At 42.2% G+C, this 22,921-nt stretch overlaps 2 protein-coding genes across 2 annotated transcripts; both read right to left on the bottom strand.

Moving 5' to 3' along the window:
• Positions 1-738: 738 nt before the first annotated feature.
• LOC109400821 (gustatory receptor for sugar taste 64a-like) lies at positions 739-14,375 on the bottom strand. The gene is made up of 5 exons (XM_062842339.1): positions 13,476-14,375; positions 13,244-13,407; positions 1,303-1,586; positions 984-1,236; positions 739-925 (listed from the first exon to the last, which is right to left on the bottom strand). Exons 1-5 carry the CDS (start codon positions 13,942-13,944, stop codon positions 815-817), a joined length of 1,281 nt encoding a protein of 426 aa, XP_062698323.1. The 5' UTR covers positions 13,945-14,375; the 3' UTR covers positions 739-814.
• A 5,178-nt stretch (positions 14,376-19,553) lies between these two features.
• Positions 19,554-22,600, bottom strand: LOC109400871 (integrator complex subunit 10). Its single transcript, XM_062860560.1, has 4 exons — positions 22,290-22,600; positions 21,967-22,228; positions 20,063-21,501; positions 19,554-19,634 (listed from the first exon to the last, which is right to left on the bottom strand). Exons 1-3 carry the CDS (start codon positions 22,478-22,480, stop codon positions 20,071-20,073), a joined length of 1,884 nt encoding a protein of 627 aa, XP_062716544.1. The 5' UTR covers positions 22,481-22,600; the 3' UTR covers positions 19,554-19,634; positions 20,063-20,070.
• Positions 22,601-22,921: the final 321 nt, after the last annotated feature.

Raw genomic sequence — 22,921 nt, 5'->3', positions numbered from 1 at the left:
CTACCGAGCCGCCGCTATAGACGAGTGCACCGATGAACTGAATTCATCGCGGTCCGAGAATTCTGACACTAGAGCGGGGCCGCTTCCAATCAGAAGTGAACGATTTCCAATCAGAATTGAACAATTCTGATTGGGAATGGCCCCGCACTAGTGTCAAAATTCTCGGACCGCGATGAATTCAGCTCATCGGTGCACTCGTCTATTGTGTTCAACGAGGCGGCTGGAAGTGGGAACCAGAGATGTTGGCTCGTTATTTTCCTGTGGGGCAGTATTGCGGTGACAGGAGGCTGTGCGCGTAGTATTGAGCCACTTCTTCGTTACGCTGTTGAGCCGCGGCGTTCGACTTCGACGCGTGGGTGATAACTGTCGAAAGTTTTGAGCGCATGCATACAGCGACTAAGTAGTGATCCGAATCTATATTCGCACTGCGGTATGTGCGGACATTGGTTATATCCGAGAAGAATTTACCGTCGATTAGAACGTGGTCGATTTGGTTTTCTGTTTGATAATCGGGTGATCTCCAGGTGGCTTTGTGGATATCTTTGCGGGGGAAGAATGTGCTTCGGACTACCATACCACGGGAGGCTGCAATGTTTACGCATCGCTGGCCGTTATCATTTGAATTAAAAGATACAAAACTAATTACACTCATTCGGAAAAAATGGATTATATACCTCATTGAAATAAAACTATATTATACTTCTAAAATAAGATAACTCTTTAATTTATTCTCTTTCCAAGTATTCTATCTATATGTAGTTGCTAAAATTGTCAGTTTAAATTTTAAATTTGTACTCATCAAGGTCTACTAGACTTAATCCCTCGAAAACGCCAGCCGCGAACATGGAACCACGGCACCAATGCCCTTGGTATCTTTTGCTACTTTCAACATTACCAACTGATAGCTTACCACTAAGCCGACCATCTGTAGAAAATAATTTCAAATGTCAAAAGTTCATTTCTTAATATGCTTACAATCTTACCGCCAGCATGGTTCTTTTGGTGAGCCGAAAAAATCCTATTCCACTGTAAGCGACCTTGTCGGACCTCAGCTGAGCAATGTAACGCTCAAGTTCCGAACACCATCCTTTGTTGGGAATACTTCTGCAGACCACCAGCGGAGCTTTGGCCGTTTCGTAGACCATCGCCGCGTTGTGGAACACCATAGTTGTCTTGATGATGAGGTAAATCAGGGAACACCAGTGATGGATGCGCGAAGCGGTGCTCTGTTCTTTCCTGTGAATGCAAATGTCTGTTTCAAAATCGATTCTCTTGTCCAACATGTGAGTATTCTTCAATTACCTGACTATTTTAATCAACTCGTAGCACATGAGGTACAGATTTTTGCAACAGGAGTGTACAATTATCAATGCCAAATGGGAGTTCGCTTCCTTTACAAACTCACAAAGCAGCACATACTGGAAACGGATCTCTATCCAGAATTTCTCGTTCGCTATCATGATTCCGTTGCCGAATATCTGTACCTTTTCGTAGATCTCATGGAAGTAGAACGATATTCCAATGCTGGTCAAAATGATCATCAAATCGTGGCAAGCCCACGCCAGTTTCAGAGCCACGTCCAAGTACTGAAAAATAATTTTCAAAAAATAGTAAATTTAACGATCTTTGCTTCGGTAGGGTTCGGCAGTACGCAATTGGTATAAAATTGAAAGAGTTATAAACGAAAATTCCACAAAATAGGCATACCGTCAAAAGGGGTTACTTGCAACAGCGGTGTAACTTGCAACACGATGACATACACTAAATGTGAAGCATTTTCTAATAATAATGAAAACTAGTATGCCCTACTATTTCGGTTATAGAGATTATGTGTATCAAAGATCGATTTAGTATAAAAAATTAGCTTTGTTTCTTTGTTTATGGTTTAGCTACACTGTTAAAACGGATTGCTCATTTTATGCCATAAAAACAAGTATGAAAATCGTGCTTGACCTCTCCCTTATGGTAAGTGCGATAAGTCTGGACCTTGCTTGCAGTTAGGGTACCTAATAGTAAGCTTATCTAAACGATAAAAGTTTGATAAATTCATCGACTAAGTAATACAAAAAATCATTATTATATTCGACAACCACTATGCGGTAACTTGCAACAGTTGAATTTGACGAAACCTTCTATTATTTATTTTCATTTCACGATATATTTGGCAGAAATAACCGAAATGGATCATTTCTTGATTACGTACCGCATTCATTTTCAAATGCCAATTCATTTTTTTACATTTTTTTTGCACGTGACCTTCAAACATTGTGAGGAAATACCACATTTTGAAGTTTCATTCATGTTTCATCATGTTAAAAGTTCAATTTTTGTTTATGAACGCTGTAAAGCAATCACCAACATCAATTCTGAACCTAGATGGAGTAAATTATTTCAGTTTAATACCCAAATTAGCGAGTTTGACATTTACAAAGTAGAATAGGTGTGTTTTAATCATGTTAATTTAGCTGAAATTGCCAAACACCACTTCAAACTGAAGGCTACTTGAAGATGACTCACTCTACCTTTTCAAGAAATGACAATAATCATTGTTAACATTTTGTAATCAGTGCTAAGTCACGAGAATCATATATATTTTGTGTTTGGGGGACGTGAGACCTGTTGCTAAAAGATATACTCTCGCTTGCAATAACTATCAATCCTTTCACGAAAAATTATACGTCAATTGGTTAGCGTACATCTTTTCATGGTATGTTTCATGCATAACATAAAAAATTAAAAATACAACTAAATACTAGAATGTTAGTGCTGTTTAATAATAGCTAACTTAGCTTCATGTCCTATGTTGCAAGTTACCACACAGATGGGGAAAATTGCAACAATCATGTATTTCGCACCTGCTGATTAGGTGGCAACGTATTTTGGTAAACCAAGTGCTGCATAGTATTCTACTCGGCGTAATTAGCGTACACGATGCTTCACAGGATGTTTCAAATGTTTAGATTTTCAATGATATTACTTCAAAGTCGAAAAATGTTGCAAGTTACCCCATTTGACGGTATCCATTTTTTTTAGTTTCCAAATTGTTTGGTGAACAAATTACTGTGACATAGCTTTATGGAGATCCACCCAGTACTGATTCTTCAGAAACTTCTTTGAGAACTGCTACCAATGTTATCCGCAGAAGTTATTTTAACGTGTTAAATTTGACCTCGGATTATGGTATCGTTATACCGTGAGCGGCTGTCCATTTACTACGTAAGGCAATGTTTACAATTTTTTGACAACCAAAGCCCCCTCCAACCCCATTAGAATTTTCTCTATAAAAGTCCAACTACGTTTGTATGGTTCTGATTTCAGAAACCCCCTCCCTTCATAATCACGAAATCTCGACATAAAAGCTTGCCCTTGCACGACGGTTTACTTTTCATAAATAATTGTAAAGTTGGCTTAAAAAAATAGACACACGCAAAACCTCAAGTTCATAGGCACAAAGTGAACAACTTGATATGACAAATTTCGAAAAAAAATCCACGTAGTTCTGGTGGGATTTGAACCCACGTCTCCCCAATTCGCTAAAGAGGGTGCGTAAACCAACTTCGCCACAGATCAACTCGAATGTTGATGTTTTTCTGATAACTAACCGAAATGGTATGTAGACATACGTGAAGCCCGAAGTTCATAGGCAAAAATGTGTTGAAAATGGGCAAATTGAAATGGAAAAATGAGAAAAAAAATCCACGTAGTTCTGGTGGGATTTTAACCGAAGGGGATGTAGAGCAGCGAAGAAGAGCGTGGCTCCGCAGAATCGTTAGCTGTTCTGTGAAGAAGTTGTTTTATGCACCCTGTTCATCGGATTGAAGAGACGTAAGTTCAAATCCCACCAGAACTACGTAGATTTATTATTTTTTCGTAATTTTCAGTTTCGATTTGTCCATTTTTTCAACACATTTGAGCCAATGAAATTCAGGCTTTACGTATGTCTAGCATATAATTTCGGTGGGTTATCCGAAAACATCAACACTCGAGTTTGAAATAGTTATTTATGCAACAAGTTGCAAAATGATGATTTTTTCAGCATGAGTTGTACATTTATCCAACGAGGCTTGCCGAGTTGGATAAATACAACGAGTGCTGAAAAAATCGAGTTTTGCAACGAGTTGCATACAAAGATTTTTGTAATTACGAAAAACACCTATCGATTACCACCTTTACTTGCCAAAGCCTAGTTTCGAGTTCAAAAGAAATTGCTCAAGAAACCGATTCCTGGCAGAAATTGTCTACTGTGGTTGCCATTTGAATTGTCATTTCTTCGCAACTGCGTACTGCGATCGAAGAAAAACGGTTTCTTGGGGGATTTAGGGAAGGAATTTCCCATGCATCAAGATAGGCAAAGAAATTCTTTCTGAACTGCAAACAGCGCTTAACCAAACACATCATGATAAAACAGGCAAGCGGCCTTCCACGTGCATTAGCTTGTAAGCTGATCAAGTAGGCGTTTCAGTAGGCCGACAGACCAGGACAGACCGTGATGACTGTCACAAATTTTCAAGCTTCCGACCAGTTCGGTCTGGCGCTTTGCTTTCAAGTTTTACAAGAAAAAACACCATAAATGAACTGCAGGACGTGCCTGAGCATAAAAGGAATACAATTCAGGTAGACTCATATTATTTACAGTGGAAAATGATGTCAAAGAATCATCAAATTGACCATTCATACAACAGTGCCAAAAAGTACTACTTTTCAACACACTTAAAAGTGCCGAAAAGTAGTACTTTTTGGCACTGTTGTTCAAATGTGGAAAAGTTGGCCTTTTCACTGCACTTTCACCGATCGAAAAGTGAGACTTTTCGCAATGAAATTACAAAAAAAAAGTGTAATTTTGAACAGCTTAATTTTTGACTTTTTTTAAATGCGTCTGTATCGTGAAAAACCCGATTTAATCCACCTATGGTGAACAGAACCGTTCTTACACTTGTTAAACTATATGTGTTTGGCTAAAAGTTCTAGAAAATATTATGCCTCTCAAGAAAAATCAGAATATGGCGGTTATCTGCCTCTGGATTCTGATATTAGCGCGACAGTCACTAATAATAACAGCGTCACCAGATTTAAAAGTATATAATTCCATTATATGGGGTTTGACAGCAAGAACACTCATTCCACTGAGCCACTCTTGCCGTTCGTCACAAATACATTCAAAAACATCTGTCACTTCGCGAAACCCACGTGCTTTTGTTTTTGGCGGGAACACTTTTTCTTTTGTTTTGCCTTGCGACTGTCATGCGGCGGTATGCCTTGCGAGCGTACGACCGCCGCAGGACTCTAATAAAAGATAAGCGCGACAATATTGTGAATTTGGCATCTAGTGGATTGGTTTTCAAAATAGCATCATGGACCATAGACTAAACTACCAGAAATACCAGACACCTTCTAGAATCTTGTATGAAATTTTTAAAAAATAACTTACATATTCTGGAATATTGTATCTTTTGTTAACTGCCAACAGATCTTGAATAGGCTTGACAATAGTTACACTTTGTGTAACATCTCTTAATCAGTCGAACAAATTAGCTCCGAAGTACTTGGTATTCATGGTTATGGTTTAAAAATGATATATCTACTATGTAAATCAGTTTTGGCATTAACTAGTTATTTTAGTTGTCCGGTACTTGCATTTTTCCCACAACATATAAATTCAAAGCTTTCATTTAACGTATTGTTAGTTTTCATATAATTCCTGTTTATTTGTAATTTGTTATTTATAATTTTATTGAAAACAATAACCTGCTAGTATACACCTTATATGAGGTCAGCATTATTGATTGAACAATAATTTCCCATAGACTGGTCAAAAGCTCTTGCAAGATAACAAACGAATATAATAAGGCTGATACAAATTTATTTTTGACTTTTTGTCTCCCCCCCCTTCCAAAATTTTTGGCTGGATTTTGTATTTTGAGGGGGCAGATAAAAAAATATTTATCAAAATATCGGGTCTTGCCAAAATATCTTTAACAAATCCGATGAGTTTTTATTATTTTTCAGAATAAATGCTTTATTATTTTTATCCCCCCCCCCCTCGACCAGCCAAAGAGTGGTGGGACAAAAAGGGAAATAAATATTTGTAACGGCCTAATAAAAAAAGGAATTTATTGAAATACTCTTCGAAAGATATCTCAGTAACCAAATATCCAATCGAAATAAAATTTTAGGGCCTTTTACAAGGATACTGTAGCTTTCATTTGGTGCTAAGAGAACCCAAATCGGTTGAAAGACGGCTGAGATATTTATTATGATGCACTTGGTTAAAAATCTCTCAAAAGGTTAACATGTATTACTCCCAAGTACTCTTTGAAAGATATATCGGTAACCAAATGTCCAATCCTATTAAAATTGTATAGGGTTCTACTAGTATGTTACAGCTTTCATTTGGTGCAAGTAGAACCGAAATCGGTTGAAAGACGGTTGAGATATTTATTATGATACACTTGGTCAAAAATCTCAAAAAGTTTAGTTGAATAAATCCTAAGTACTCTTCGAAAGATATCTCTGTAACCAAATGTCCAATCCTAATAAAATTTCTGAGCAATCTACTAGGATGTTGTAGCTTTCATTTGGTGCGAAGAGAACCCAAATCGATTGACACACGGCTGAGATATTTAGTATGATACACTTTCTAATTTAATCTAATCTAGTGCTTGCACAGCCAGTATTGAAAAGCATCCTGGAAATATCAAAATTTCTTCCGATATTTTCTTGTCAGCATTAATATTTGCAGCATATCAGAGATGATGTGACACAAATATTAAAACGGCCAGGCCCACTGTGCAGACTAATGGGTTCGAAGATAATTCAAAAACTTAAGGCAATCAGGTTATCCACTTATGAATAACATGATTGGCAAACTTTTTTGAATTGAATGAAGGAAGAAACGGGGACAACCGTACCAACCGTTTCGTTTTAGGGGAATGGTGTTTGAACATAAAATTGTTGGGAGTGGTGCTGCTAAGAAGGTTAATGCACACTCCGTTGGCGTCTCTTTTCCTGGGATGGGGCACAGGCATTTCTCCATGTGTCCTGGCTTCAAAGCCTAGGCTTAAGCGCCATTACTCGCTCTCTGCACGTCAAAAAAAACACAGTAGGCAGGCAGAACGACGTTTGCCGGGACAGCTAGTAGTAGATAAATGAGATATTTAGTATGATACACTTTGTTAAAAATCTCAAAAAGTTTAGTTATATAACTCCTAAGTACTCTTCGAAAGATATCTCAGTAACCAAATGTCCGATCGTAATAAAATTCAATAGGGTTCTACTGGGATGTTGTAGCTTTCATTTGCAACTAAGAGAATCCAAATCGGATATCAGACGGCTGAGAAACGTGCGTGACTTTTTTTTGTAACATACGCACACACACACATACACACACACACAATACACACACACAAAGACATTTGCTCAGTCCGTCGAGCTGAGTCGATTGTTATATGAGACTTGCCCTGCGGGCCTCGGATCGAAAGTCGGTTTTTCGAGCGGTGTTTATACTTGTGTTTATACCCTTCTTATGGGTGTAAGAAGGGTAAAAAACACCACCACATGGCGACCGTGGAAGGAACTTATAATCTTCGGATGCATGTTTTATTTACTACTAGCTATCCCGATAAACATCGTACTGCCTGCTTACAGCGTTTTTTGGCATACAGTTCCATAGAAAATCCCCCGCAAATTCGTTTGTATGGTAGCACCCCTTTCCAGAGGAGGAGGAATCTCAGTCCAAGCAAAGAGCCATCCCATGCCCGAAACACCTCGGCATACACATTTTCACGCCCATCGGTTCAGTAGTTTCAGTAGGCGCAGTATCATAACGTCCGAGGCCATAATGTCCCAGGACCTTTTGGCGCATTTTTTCGGGGCATAACGTCCGAACATGCAGATACGCCACGAAGTCCAAGGAAAGAAGGCACATAGGATATTATGACACATCCAAACTTTTGGACGGTATTTTGCAAAAAAATACGACTTAACGTCCCGGACAGTGTGGCCTCGGACGTTGTGATCCGGCCCCGTTTCAGTAGTAGGAAATTCATCTATCTATATCTACGTGCGGGTATTCTCAAATCGAATACGACGGTTCGGAACGTCCATGCTTCGAACAGTCCCAAAAATCGTCCGTTGTTGCCTTCACACCTGGTTTCACAGTCATATGTGTGACAGAGTGGTACGCGCTTTTTTTGCTACCTCACTCAAATTTCATCTACGCTCCCTTCCATTTTTCAACGATGACAGCAGGAGGTCACATCAAAAAACGAGGTAGTTTGTGTAAAAGTGGCAGCAAGGAGACTCAATTTGACGAGGTTCGTAGAAAAGGACGTTTGAAATAGGGTGTCGAATCGATCTTCAAATAGGGTGGCCAAGAAACGGATTCACATAATTCTTTTGCTATTGTATTCGCCCAGGAATCCGACGTGTTCGTAGACGAATAAACTTTATGAAACCTACTGGTAAAGTTAATAGAAATATGAAAAATTGATGAAAAACCAAAGTGCTACAATTACACAGCGCAACATTTTTTTGTCTCAAGATCAAACTTAAGTGTCTCCGACAGATTTTGGGCCGCTGAATCCAAATCCGGGCTCAGATTTGCTCCAGCACGTCCCAATTTTGAGCTATACCCCAATTTATAGGGCAAAATATGCGAGTTTGTGCTTTTTTGACTGCCAGCCATTAAGCATGGAAATATTTTTTTGAGGCAATCAAAAGGTAAATTGGTCAATCAACATCTAAATTAACGACATATGCAAAATATTTCGTTTTATCAAATCAAATTTGATAGTTTTAAGTGATTCATGTTAAGTACAATATTTCCCATACACGTCATACTTTAAAAGTTACATGCAAGTTTACATACTACCATAAAATGCTTAAATCTTTCAAATTTGATTTGGAAAACGAAATATTTTGCTTGAGCCGTTAATTTGGATGTTAATTGACCAATTTACCTTTTGATTGCTTACAAAAAAATATTTCTATGCCTAATGACATGCAATCAAAAAAGCTCAAAATCGCATATTTTGCCCTATAAATTGAAGTGTAACTCAAAATTGTGACGTGCTGGAGCAAATCTTCGCTCGGATACGGATTCAGCGGCCCAAAATCTGTCGGTGACACAATTAGAATAACTAGCCACAGAAGTCCAATGTCGCGACTGTTCGTGTGACTAACATCTAGTTTGCCACGTCCTTACGCCGTCACTAGCGGTACTAGAAGTGTCAAATAAATTTTGTTTACCAAAACAAAAGATCCTCTACAAGATGGATACTTAAAAATAGTCATATATTACAATCAAAGTTATTAAATTAATTAAATAGAGAAAGTGACAACAGCGCCATTGGAGTTCTAGTGTATTTCTATTGTGACACATAAGTTTGCTCTTGAGACAGACCAATAGTTAATTTTTGTTGTGCTGTGTTACCAGTACAAATGGCCACAAGCGCAATGGAAATGATCGTAGTGTGCGTTGTCAAGATCGAATTTCATTTGACATTTCAGCATAGCCACTTCAATGTAATTGTGTGTAATGATTCGCCTCTGAACCGGCTGAACAGTTTAAGGTCCCATTAGACATGAAAAATATTTGGCCAAACAAGCCCAACAAATGACCAACACAACGTGAATCATAGCAACCTTAGATGAATGTCGGGCTCCAACGGCAAATATTTATCATAATGTCAAACAGTCTAATGGCACCTTTAGCTATAACTTTTATAACTTCGATAACTTAATTCATGGATGCCTTCATTTTTCCATACACTACTCTGGCCCATAAGACGATATTTCCTATATAACTCTATGCTCTCTTTGGCACAGTAAACTTTAACCTCCATAACTCCTGTACCGACTTTCCGAACCCTCTAAGGGAGCGTTTGCAAATGACGCAATGGATTGTTATTACGTTACTGGTACGGTGCAACATCCTAAAGATCCATTGAGCACTGTACTGAAGAAAACTCATTTCCAAAGGTATTCTAGGTGTTCAATGAAATTCTGTGAGTTAAGGCATTAAGATCTATAAGCGTAATCAATGGATTTTTGTTACAGTATCCGACATTATCGACGTCAGGTAAGTGTAGAATTAGCATAAGTTAAAATACACATAAATACAAACAAAAAAAAAATCGACGTCAGGACCTATCGTGGCGCCAACATCGACTCCGACCACTATCTGGTGATGGTCAAACTGCGCCTAAAACTTTCCGTCATCAACAATTTACGGTACCGACGACCGCCACGGTACAACCCAGAGCGACTAAAACAACCGGATGTCGCCTTCGCATACGCGCAGAATCTTGATGCCGCGTTGCCAGACGAGGACTGCTGGAGTACAGTGAAAGCAGCCATCAACGACGCAGCCGAGAGCACCATCGGGTACGTGGAACGGAATCGACGGAACGAATGGTTCGACGAAGAGTGCAGAACGGTTTTGGAGAAGAAGAACGCTGCAGCTGCAGCAAGGAACACGACAGAACGTGGAACGTTACAAACAGACGCGGAAACAGCAGACTCGCCTCTTTCGAGAGAAAAAGCGCCGCCTGGAAGAAGTGGAGTGCGAAGCATCAGAAGCTCAACGCATCCCGCAACGGCTTTGTGCCGCGAGCCGAAATATGCAGGGATACAGACCGTGGACTCTTGACGCACGGACGTGAGGTGATCGAAAGGTGGAAGCAGCATTTCAATCAGCACCTGAATGGCGTGGAGAACGTAGGCACGAGAGACCACGGCAATGGAAGAAACGACGACACCAGTGCAGCGGAGGACGGAAATGAACCAACTCCCACGCTGAGGGACCAGCTCAAAATCAACAAAGCAGCTGGTAAGGATGGTATCGCAGCTGAACTCATCAAGATGGGCCCAGAAAAGTTGGCCACTTGTCTGCAACGGCTGATAGTCAGGATCTGGGAAACCGAACAGCTACCGGAGGAGTGGAAGGAAGGTGTAATCTGTCACAAGAAAGGCGACCATTTGGAATGTGAAAACTTCAGGGCGATCACTATTTTGAATGCTGCTTACAAAGTGCTATCCCAGATCATCTTCCGTCGTCTGTCACCTAAAACGAATGAGTTCGTGAGGAGTTATTGTCTATCCGGTTGGAATCAAGACCGACATTCAATCTAAAATTGCCATTTTCTTGGTCCATAAGTGTTGCAACTGTTTCGCATCTAGTGCGCTGTGTTGCTGACAACAACGGGAAGGATGCGCACTACTTTTGACATGATTAAAAAAACGTCGCGAGTTGGGTCGCGTCGCGACTTGATTGTGCGAAGTCCGGTTTGGTGGCGGCCCGACAATATCAAGCCGGCTACATCGACGGTCGGTCGATAACGGACCAGATCTTCACCGTACGGAAAATCCTCCAGAAATGCCGTGAATACCAGGACGCATCACCTGTTCATCGACTTCAAAGCGGCATACGACAGTATCGACGCGCAGAGCTATGGAGAATCATGGACGTAAACGGCTTTTCTGGGAAACTGACTAGACTAATTAAAGCAACGATGGACGGTGTGCAAAACTGCGTAAGGGTTTCGGGTGAAGTATCCAGTTCATTCGAATCTCGCCGGGGACTGCGACAAGATGACGGACTCTCATGCCTACTCTTCAACATCGCTCTGGAAGGTGTGATGCGACGAGCCGGGCTTAACAGCCGGGGAACGATTTTCGCAAAATCCGGTCAATTTGTGTGCTTTGCGGACGACATGAACATTATCGCCAGGGCATTTGGAACGGTGGCAGAGCTGTACAGCCGCCTGAAACGTGAAGCAGCAAAGGTCGGACTGGTGGTGAATGCATCAAAAACAAAGTACATGCTGGGTGGGCGGAACCGAACACGACCGGATCTGTCTGGGTAGTAATGTTACGATAGACGGGGATACTTTCCAGGTGGTGGAGGTATTCGTCTACTTCGGATCCTTACTGACGGCTGACAACAACGAGAGCCGTGAAATTCGGAGGCGCATCATCAGCGGAAGTCAGGCTTACTACGGGCTAATAAGACCGGTGGTCCTCTACGGACATGAGACATGGACCATGCTCGAGGAGGACCTGCAAGCAATCGGCGTTTTCGAGCGACGCGTGCTAAGAACGATCCTCGGCGGTGTGCAGGAGAACGGTGTGTGGCGGAGAAGGATGAACCACGAGCTCGCTGCACTTTACGGCGAACCCAGCATCCAGAAGGTGGCCAAAGCCGGAAGGATACGGTGGACAGGGCATGTTGCAAGAATGCCGGACAACAACCCTGCAAAGCTGGTGTTTGCAACTGATCCGGTTGGCACAAGAAGGCGTGGAGCGCAGAGGGCACGATGGGCGGACCAGGTGGAGCGTGACCTGGCGAGCATTGGGCGCGAACCAGGATGCAACGTTGAACAAATAAATGTATGTATGTTGTCACATTACTGATGCAGTGCAACATCCGACATATCCATGGAAGTTCTATAGAAGAATGATTTCCAGAGATGTTCTAGGTCATCCAAGAACTTCCGCGAGTGAAGGCCCTAAGATCTACAAGCGTAATCAATGGATTATTCTTACATTACTGATACGGTGCAAGATCCTACAGGTCCAGGGAGCACTGATCTGATATTATAGGTCCTCTAAGAACTTCCGTGTTAACGACCTTAATGTAATTAACTAATTTACAAAGATGTTCTAGGTGCCCCAAGGACCTCCATGAATAAAGGCTTTAGGATCTACAAGCGTAATCAATGGCTTGTTGTTTCATTACTGATACGGTGCAACATCATTCAGGTTTTCATGTTGTCAACCATGGACCTGTAGGATGTTGCATCGCATCAGTAACGTTACAAAAGTCCATTGATTATGCTTGTAGACCTTAAGGCCTTTACTTGCGGAAGTTCTTGGATGTCCTAAAAGATATTTGAACAAAAAACTTCTCTTGAGAACTATGCTCCATACATCTGTAGGATGTTACACCGTATCAGTGATGTAACAGAAATCCATCGATTACGCTTGTATTTAAGTCTGGAATATAGGGGAACTTACGGTAATTTTGTTCTCCTCGTCATGGGGGGTTTCTTGAAACCTGTTGAACTCAAAGTTGGCGTCAAATCTTCCCTAACCAAACGGAGTTATACGACCAAGTTTCAGTCAATTTGATCTACAAAAATCCCCATGACGAAGAAAACACTCCTGCCGATGATACCCACAGCGCACCCACAGTCACCCACGATGAAATAAAATATAATAGGAGACAAACTAAATTTGAACCTACCTCAAAAAACAACACGATCAAAATGTTGTAAGGAACATGCTTGAGTACGAAGGAATAGTTGCGAGTGGCGTAATAATGTGGAAAATTATCCACAATCCAACCGCAAAACTTCGCCTCACGATACTGGTTAACCATGTCGGCAGCTTTCGAAATCACATGTAACACTGTAAAAGTTTGTTTAATTATTATCAATACGACGAGCGATAAGTGCAGCAATTTCTTAAGTCCGTACCGATGCAGTTCACCAGCAAAGTGCATGCAGTAGCACGTATCGGCAGATGAATTCCTTTCTTCCCTTCGCCGCCGCTACTACCAAATACGAAGACTTCATGGATTTCACCAAATTTAACAACCAGCTGTTTCCATCTCTGGGCAATCATCACCAGCAGCATTATGCTAAACACCGTATCCATGTAGAATAAGATCCCAATTATGCTCTGCGTGTTGACTCCTCCGACCCGCGTCAGTCTTTCGTACTCAACGACACTCATCACTAATCCAATCAGCATAATGGTAACCGAAAACAAGGCTCTCAACGTAAGCCACCGGAAGCGCAAATCTTGAGGATCTTTTCTCGTAATCCCGTAGACGGGAAATACGCCTATCACTTGGTACAGCAGCAAAATCGGTCGCATGGCACTGTGGAACGTTTGACCGTGCTGCATTTTCGAACTTGGCTGGCGCGAAACGGCAGTCGGCATGGGACTTTATAATGCAAGAATGTTGCAAACCACTAAGATTGGGATAATCGATAGCACATGTCTATTAGCCCTTTAACCGATGGTATCCTCAATTTTATATTGACTTTTCTGATGTCATGGCTTTAATAACAATAAAATTCAATAGACTTGAAACCACATACGGACAGCCATGTAACACTGTTTTATGAGACCTCTGGAATTTATGTATGGATCGTCGCACTTTACTAAACCTTATCTACCCGTCAAATCGTGACGTAGTTTATGAACATTTTTTTTTATCTGTATTAACTAGATTTTTAGCCCTAGGCTAGTTCATCTCGGGACCCACGCATTACTTCCCTTTCGAAGGAAGAACTCACATTTTGTGAGTTTGTCGGGAGTGGGATTCGATCCCAGGTCCTCGGCGTGATAGTCAAGTGTTCTAACCATCACACCAGTTTCGCTCCACAGTTTATGAACATTCCATTACTGAATTCGTCAGCTAATACCAGGTTGGATTTTATAACAATCACCGACGGTTCTGATTTATAATTCAGAATACAACTTGAGAACTTTGAATTATCTCAAATAACCACTACGGCCAAATAGGGAACCACTATGGCGATAACTGGTACACTCAGCCAAGTTGCTACTGCAGTATCGCAGGATCAGCTATATTCACACACGAGAAACCAATGAAGAAGCTGCTCGGTAAACTGACAAGCATCTTCATTTTTAGGCGAAAATGACGCATGCTACGTCAGATGGCAGATCAATGCGGGTAAGGGAAGGAAATGATAATGCAATTCGCTTTCCCACCACGACAGACCCCGTTTACCAGTGGTTCCCAAACTTTTTGACAGTACCTTTTCATATTTTTTTTTATGTCGTAGCACACCAACAATTGGTTATAACATTAATCATTCTTTATCAAATTATACATCAATTTAAGGTAAATAAGTAAGTATAATTACCGGGGCCCGTGGCGCAGTGGCTACACGTTCGCTTCATAAGCGGATGGTCATGGGTTCGATCCCAACCCCGGCACTTTCGTCAGTTGCTCTTTCCCCCGAGAGCGGCTGACTCTTGACCCTCTTCTGAGGTCTCATAGCTCAAACGGACCCAGATAATTGGATATCAGCGAACGGCAACCCATTATGGACGACCCCCAATTGGCTTGTTTAGCGGTGTTGAGATAATTCCATATTCTGAATCTGCATGCCAAACTAAGCCGGAATCCAATTTTTAGTGAATTTTGGTGCCCGGGAACAATCAGTCTGAAGTTTGTATGGTAGCGATTTGTCGAATCACCCCTCGTCGTATTTTGTACTGGACGGAGCTGTCAAACAGTAGCCAAGCTGTCAAAAGGTGATTTCAAAAAATCTTTTTGAAATTGATTTTAGGTATCAAAATAAAGTTCTAAAAATCTGAAAAAAATCATGATGGCACAAAAAAAGGTGCTCTTTCGTATGAAATCAAAAAATCAATACATTTTTTCTAAATTTAAAAACCCAATTGAACTGGAAAAGGAACAACAGCTACACATAATATAATAAAATACAAATAGAATACATTTACGCGCTGTACAAAGTGTAAGTACTGCCGCCAATTGGAATCGCTCACGTAGTTCCCTAGTGGACAAAAGAGCTGTAAAATAGGTAAAGTGGTTAAGAATAAAAAAAGTAAGTATAATGTTCGTTAAGGAAATTGATAAAGATTTTCAAAAATATTTTCATGATTTCAAAAATCGTATTACAAAAATTAACAAACGAAATGTGGGGATAGCGGAAGGAGTTTTTTTTAATTCTCGATGTTTGCGTAGCGTATTTTATGGACGTTTGTTTCTAAATAGATGTTTCTTCTTCCATCGGATCCAATAAATTAAATTTTGATTCAATATCAATTCTGATAAATGTGGATAATTGTATTTTATTGCACTCGTTATTATTGAAGAACATTAGGCAAAAGAAAAGACTTCAGCTTGAAAGGGTCAGTGCCACTGAGCCGATTCCCACGCACGTGTGCCGCATGATTGAAATATCACCGCAATATTGCAGAATGCACTGTTAGGTATCGATGGTATAAGATAGATAGTTGGTCTTTAAACGGAACATTTATTTACGAATATGGTGCCATTAGTTAGCAGTGAAGATATGGGGCGGTTAGCAACAAAAGTGAACCGTCTACTAAGTAAGTTAGCAGTGCTAACTGCACTAATGAGATGCTATTATCGTTGATGCTTACCATTCACGTGTTTTTCGCTCACATGTACTTACCATACACGTGATTTACAGCGGATTACCCGCTTTGCGTGTGGTCACAATTTGGATCAGCAGGAGTAAAATCAATTCACTGAGTATGACGGGTCGGTCAATAGCTGTCCATATGTGACTTTCACGGGCATCGTAGCATTAATCTTAGTCCCACTAAGACGACGTGAGACATCGTAGAGGAGACGAATGTCCCCGGTATTTGCGGTTTTATCACCTTCGTCGGCTAGGGAGTCCGCCCACGCTCTTTTGTCCCGTCTACATGAGCGCTTCACTTCCTTCTCGAGAGCCGAATAGCGCTGACGGGCTACGGCTTTGGCGTTCTTTCGCTCCTCTATCTTCCTCCAGGAGTCATCTGTGATCCACTGCTTTCTCCGGATGCGTAGCTGACCCAAATTCTTCTCGCCGGTGGCAATGGAGGCGTTCTTGATGGCATTCCACTCTACGCTTCCACCTACCGGAATATCCCTAGCACGGTTCTCTAGCTCTTCGACGAAGGGCCTATTCACCGCAGCGTCTTCCAGTCGGCGTGTGTTAAACCGACGCCCGATTTTTTCCTCCTGTCGCAGGATGCTATAGCAATGCGCAGACGGATTTCGCCGATTAAGACCTAAGACCTAGTATTAATCTATTTCATTTAGACCCTGTTGTCCGATGAAAACAAACACAATAAATAAATCAATAAATAAATTATGAGGTGATCGAACGCAATGTCGGCACTTGTTCCGCACATCAAGAAGTCTCCGTCTCCATTTCCGGCTGATGCAGATGTGGTCGATTTGATTTTATGTGACCCCATGCCACTTTGTGCTCTGATCGATGGGAAAGAACGATCCGCCAATCACTACGTCATTGTTGCCACAAAACACTGCCAACAGCTCACCGTTCTCCAAAGTTCGATTAACGGACTTCGCTCAGTCCTACGATCTCAAGCTTAATACGGCATGCCTCATTGGCTAGCTGTGCCAGTTTGCCCTGCTGGGCTAGGGTTAATACATTGCTCATGAATCAGTTCGAAATCTTTTATTTTCGGTTTCTGTAACGGTTTTTGGGTTTCGAGAACAGTAGGTTGTTGGCCTAAGGATCCCTATCCACCTGGGCTACCACCTTAGGTACTCGCTTAGGTATAGCTGCCGGCGGAAAAGAATTCCATACTCAGCCGCTGGATGCCAGAACAGACGCTGTTTGGGCCGCACCTCTTTGTTGAACAGACGCTCGGAACGTACCTCCTCAATCCAGCTGAGGTTACAAGGACAACAGTACCCAGGCTGCAATACCAGCTAGCACACGATTCTTAGCTGGCGGTCTTTGTCATCGCTTGAACCGTGGAAGCATGAGGTAGGAACTTGTGAGGACCAGAGCTATGTTGGACACTCTCCTTATCGGCTCATCGTTTTGGAGCCCATCCTTGCTTTCCAATTGACTTATTGTTCTTGAGCTACTTGATGCGATCCTTAACTTCTCTCAACGTGGAAATGGGCTCGTTGATGACGTTGTCTGTCTGCGCTCTCCACTCCATTCAGGTTTTTTTTTTTTTTTTTTATCTGTATTAACGAGATTTTTAGCCCTAGGCTAGTTCATCTCGGGACCCACGCTTTACTTCCCTTCCGAAGGAAGAACTCACATTTGCGAGTTTGTCGGGAGTGGGATTCGATCCCAGGTCCTCGGCGTGATGGTCAAGTGTTCTAACCATCACACCAGGTCCGCTCCACTAGTCTCCATTCAGGTGCTCATCGAAGTGCTGCTTCCACCTTTCGACCACCTGACGTCCACCCGTCAGGAGGCTCTCGTCCTTATTCCTGCATAGTTCGGCTCGCGGTACGAGCTTCTGATAAAACTTTCGTGATTCTTGAGGGACGGCACAGCACTACAGCAATTCCTCGCACTCCACTTCATCCAGGAGGTGCTTTTCTCCCGAAAGGGCTGTTGTTTCCCTTGTGTTTGTTTCGTTACAAGTTCTGCCGGGTTCCACAGTGTTATGGCAGTGTAACACCACCTTTAAAATATTGTATCTCACAGAATGAGATACAGTCAAAGGCGAGCGCCGCCAGAGAAAATAGGTAGAGAAGCGAAGAGTGAACAGCCGCCTGAACGGCAACACTTTTTCTGTTTTGATTTCATTGCTCGGAGGCTGGCAACTGTCGCAAAGCAGATTAATCCACCCATCGAAGGTAGTGCCTATCTCGCTTACCGCATTTGAAAACTTTTTATACTGTTGTTGTATTAACTAGGAATTATCAAACTTATGTTCCAAAGTGGAACAATTTTCATTAATTCAAGAAATCAATGTTGTTTGCACTGTTATCACAAACTCATTTAGTTAAGTTAAGTTTGTGCTGTTATCCATAATATTTGGAAACTTTGGTGAAAATTTGTTTGAAATGAGTGCAATACTTATCTTCACTTTTGCGGCAATCGTCAAGGTTTGTTGATTTTGTTCATTAGGATACCAGTTTGACGGTTCGATAAGGTATTTTTGGCTTCACACTATTCGCTTCTCTACCTATTTTCTCTGAGCGCCGCTACCTCTCGAGTAGGCATGTAGACGAATAGGCGAAATAAATATATGAGAGTAATGTTTTAACTGTACACCCTTAAATGAAACAACACAGCGCACGAGTAACTTTCACGCAGCGAGCAAAAAGACAAAAGAATTTTCACGCAGATTTGTGTAACACCGGATCAGCACATTTTTTGTGTTGATCCGGTGTTACACAAATCTGCGTGAAAATTCTTTTGTCTTTTCGGTCGCTGCGTGAAAGTTACTCGTTGCGCTGTGTACATCGAGTTCTGCGTGTAGACCGAACAACTTGTGTTTATTGTATGCCGTTCCGATGTCTTGTCGTTTATTACACACAGTTCACCTTTCTTCTTTGCAACTGCAGATGCACGTGTCATGTTTTCCGCATCGAATCAAGCAGTCTGGTTCAAGACATACCGTGAGGTCACCATTCACCGCTCATTTCATATGATTTATATTCAAATCGTATGAAACGAGGGTTGAATAGAGCATCAGTGGTCACCTCATAGAATACGAGGTGACGACATTGGAGTCGGCTATCCATCCTTCTCCCTTCTTTGACCCATTGGATGTAGCAGAACATTCGATATTCACACTTCGTGGAAATGCGTATGTTTCTTTCTTGACCATCGGACAATCACGCTTCATCCGTATTCCGACATCGATGGCAAGAAATCTTCTTCTCGGGACCGACGCGAAGAAATTTAGATAGATTTGTATGTAGTACCCACGTTGTAGTTGCGCTCCACCTCGACGGGAAGCTTTGCCTAGAGTTTAGCAGAGCTGCCGCCCAGATTTCATTATCTTTTTTGTTACAACACATTCATTAGCCATAAGCGGACATTTCGGACAAAAGAATCATTCCACAATTTAATCGAAAAATTATTATGAAAATGCATGATCCTATGCTAACTACCTACCTACATTCAGGCTTGATAATCCTCCTCGAAATCAAAAGAGTTTTGCAACATGCTCTAGAGCGGTGTTTTGCTTTTGCCTCGTCGCGAGGGAGCGAAGGAACCCCAAACAGAGAGGCAAAAAAAACTGAGCGAGGAAGAGGGGAACGAAAAAAGAGCCGATGATTATTTCGGGTTTTTGAGTGCGATTTTCGCCTCGGGAGTCTTTCTTTGTATGGGAGTGGAACTCGCGAGAGCTTTTTGAGTGTGAGTGGACGTGAGAAACACAACAAACAATTATGAGTTTTGGACGAACTCCTTGCTGCGCGGCAAGCTCACGCTCGGTGCTGTTGAGGATTTGCGTTGTGATTTCTGAGTTTTATTTTCACTCCTCAGAAAATCGCCGAAATCGCTTACTCATTTTCTCGCGAGGGAGTTTCTGTCAAGCCTGCCTACATTATTACTTTTCGAAAATATTCTGCAACAATGTCATGTGTTGTTGTTGTAAGAACTGCACCAACAGTTCATCCAGATCCTCATTGCTGCGGCTGATCTGTTGTCTAATCGCCTGTTTGAAGTCCTCTTTGGCGCCTTTATCCACTCCTCGCGTACCGATTCGTCTAGATCCGGCGGCAGCTAGATTGTTACTGCTCGACGACAGCGCCAGCTCCAGTTTTATATCGGGACAGTTTTGCCAAAGATACATGAATTCTTCCACTATTTCCACATTCACCACATAGCTGGTCCAGATGGGATAGCTAAACTGACGGCGAGATTTGATGATTTCAAAAATGATTTCCACAATCGTGGACTCGTGTGGCCAGTTCAGCTGGCAGAGAACAAGGAGATTGCCGATCACACCGTTGGAGCATTCCGGATCGCTCAACTTGGCCTTGAGAAGTGTGATGAGCGTTTGAACTATGTAGTGGAGGATGGAACGCTTGGTCAAAGGCATCAGCATCAGAACTCGAGGTGCCGGGTACAGCGCAACGTTCTGTAGATAGTGACCATTTGTGGCCGGGAGGTTCTGCAGAATGTTGTTCATTAATTCGAAAAGATGGACATTGATAGTCCCTTGTACCAACGCAAGGCCAAACAGGCGAACGTTTTTCTCTAACTGAGACATGTTGCGCGCATTCTGAGATTGAAGCAACGAATGGGTTTCCTCGTGCTGCCCGACATAAACCGACAAATCTATCAGGAATTTTTGAATCCACAGCGATAAACCCGGAATGCGAATGATCAGCTGGGTGAAATCTGCCTTCAAAATTTCATTCGAGTGCAACAGCTGCCAACAGTTGTACGATGTAACCAGACAATTTGGGGCATCCGGATTGACTGGTCCGTTGACGACCACTTGCGGAATTTCCAGAACCGATTCCATCTGTCGGCGTTTTACGTCTATCTTCAGGTCCTTCAACCCCTCCACCAAAATCACCTCAACCTCGTTATCCTTCCCTTTCAAACGCGAAAAGTTGATATAATCTTGAAGCGAGAGCACGAACACGATCGTAGCGCAAAACAGAATTTGTTTGTTCTCGGAAGGTCTCGGCGGTGCCGATTGGACAATCTGAATGATTTTCTGCCAATAGATGTCCTTGCTCCAGCCCTTTTTGTACGGAACGAACGGCTCCCACTTCAGAATCGTCCCGCAAAATTCCAGAATTTCAAAAATCTTCCGCCAACAGTCGGCAATCGTGCGAGCTTTGTCCTCCGTTTCGGTCAGCATCTGGTTGAGATAATATTCGAAGCACACGGCCATAATCTGGTGGACCAATTTGCTCGGCAGATCCGGTGGCCGGTTGTACACGAGGGGAATTGCTTCCTGTACCAGCATTTCCTTAAAGCTGGGGATCGTGATGTTTTGGACCAAGGTTTCCAACAGTCGTGGCTGCAAGAAAAAAATTAACGACCTTAAGATATAGGGTTCTCTCTCTTCTTGGCGTAACGTCCTCACTGGGACAAAGCCTGCTTCTCAGCTTAGTGTTCTTTAAGCACTTCCACAGTTATTAACTGAGAGCTTCCTCTGCCAATGACCATTTTGCATGTGTATATCGTGTGGCAGGCACGAAGATACTCTATGCCCAAGGAAGTCAAGGAAATTTCCTTTACGAAAAGATCCTGGACCGACCGGGAATCGAACCCGTCACCCTCAGCATGGTCATGCTGAATACCCGTGCGTTTACCGCCTCGGCTATATGGGCCCTAGATATAGGGTTGTTACAAGTGTAAAAAAATAGCGCCAAATTCGCGCATGCAATTCCAGAAGTAATATCTTGAGATTTTAGAGAGGAGTTTTTAGAAACCCCAGAAGATGATCCCAGGAACAAAATTTATCCATTGAGGATCAACTTACAGCGTGCGTAGATATCGCCTGGGGAAACCGCTTCAGTAGCAGCAAAATCAATCGGCAATGATCCAGATTGTTATTCGAATGAGCAGCCGTCAGCAATAGAATCTTGTGCTGCACCTCGTACGAAATATACTGGAACATCTTGACGTAGAACTCCTGCTCCGGTGTTGTGGTCCCCTCCGGAACCCGAAGCGCCGACGTCATCAGTGAGATTTCGTTCAACAAACTGGCCGGTGTTTGATGTGCATTTTGGAATGTCATGATTCTGGAAAATAAGCAGGTAATTATTGACTTCGTGTTTTATTGATTGTTGTTTAACAACTTACATATAACTCAAGCACTTAGCGGCTTCCTCAAAATTGTTGGCATTTTTCTCGATTTCGTACGCCTCGAACTGGACACCAAAATCGTTCGGGAAGAGCGTCTTCGCTGCGATAATCCATGCTTTGGCCGTATACGGGTCTGTGGTTTCCTTGGCTCTGGCAATCAGATACTTCTCACTGGACAGCACTTCCATGGTTCAGTTTCGGTATATTTCAATTAATTTTATCCAGAATTTCATTGAAAAATGTTTCAGAGCAAAACAAACATTCCACCTGCAGCGGCGGCTACTCGCCTAACACGGAATTTATTTGACAGCTGCAACACTGGCAGCACTGATCACGGATGAACTCGTCAACAAAGGTTCATTCATGCGGGGGTTGCCAAATGGCATTTTGTATCACTTGAGTGTAATTCTAGATTAAGGTCAAGGCTTACCAAGTCCTGGGTAATGCGGCTAGAGTTTCCAGCTAGAGTGCATACAACAGGGAGGATGACACAAGATTGCACAATTCGAAAAAAATGTCAAAAAGTCGGAAAATTCACGGAAAAAACGGCAAAGCTTTCGCGGGTTTTACCGGGGTAGGTATTTCTTCTTTTTTGGGATATTTCGTCTTGGAAAAACAAATGAGCCTCG

The sequence above is a fragment of the Aedes albopictus genome, chromosome 3 (genome assembly GCF_035046485.1).
Source record: "Aedes albopictus strain Foshan chromosome 3, AalbF5, whole genome shotgun sequence".
NCBI classification, from domain to species: domain Eukaryota; kingdom Metazoa; phylum Arthropoda; class Insecta; order Diptera; family Culicidae; genus Aedes; species Aedes albopictus.
Note: the sequence above shows the minus strand (reverse complement) of the source record. Positions and strands in the feature narration are given on the sequence as shown.

Excerpts from the sequence above, each read along its gene's own strand:
- LOC109400821 (XM_062842339.1), bottom strand. The coding sequence starts at position 13,944 with ATGCCGACTGCCGTTTCGCGCCAGCCAAGTTCGAAAATGCAGCACGGT. Across the intron at positions 1,587-13,243 it reads TGATCGTGTTGTTTTTTGAG|TACTTGGACGTGGCTCTGAA; the intron begins GTAGGTTCAAAT and ends ATTATTTTTCAG. Across the intron at positions 926-983 it reads CCAAAAGAACCATGCTGGCG|ATGGTCGGCTTAGTGGTAAG; the intron begins GTAAGATTGTAA and ends TATTTTCTACAG.
- LOC109400871 (XM_062860560.1), bottom strand. The coding sequence starts at position 22,480 with ATGGAAGTGCTGTCCAGTGAGAAGTATCTGATTGCCAGAGCCAAGGAA. Across the intron at positions 22,229-22,289 it reads GCTAAGTGCTTGAGTTATAT|AATCATGACATTCCAAAATG; the intron begins GTAAGTTGTTAA and ends CTTATTTTCCAG. Across the intron at positions 21,502-21,966 it reads AGGCGATATCTACGCACGCT|CCACGACTGTTGGAAACCTT; the intron begins GTAAGTTGATCC and ends TTTTTCTTGCAG.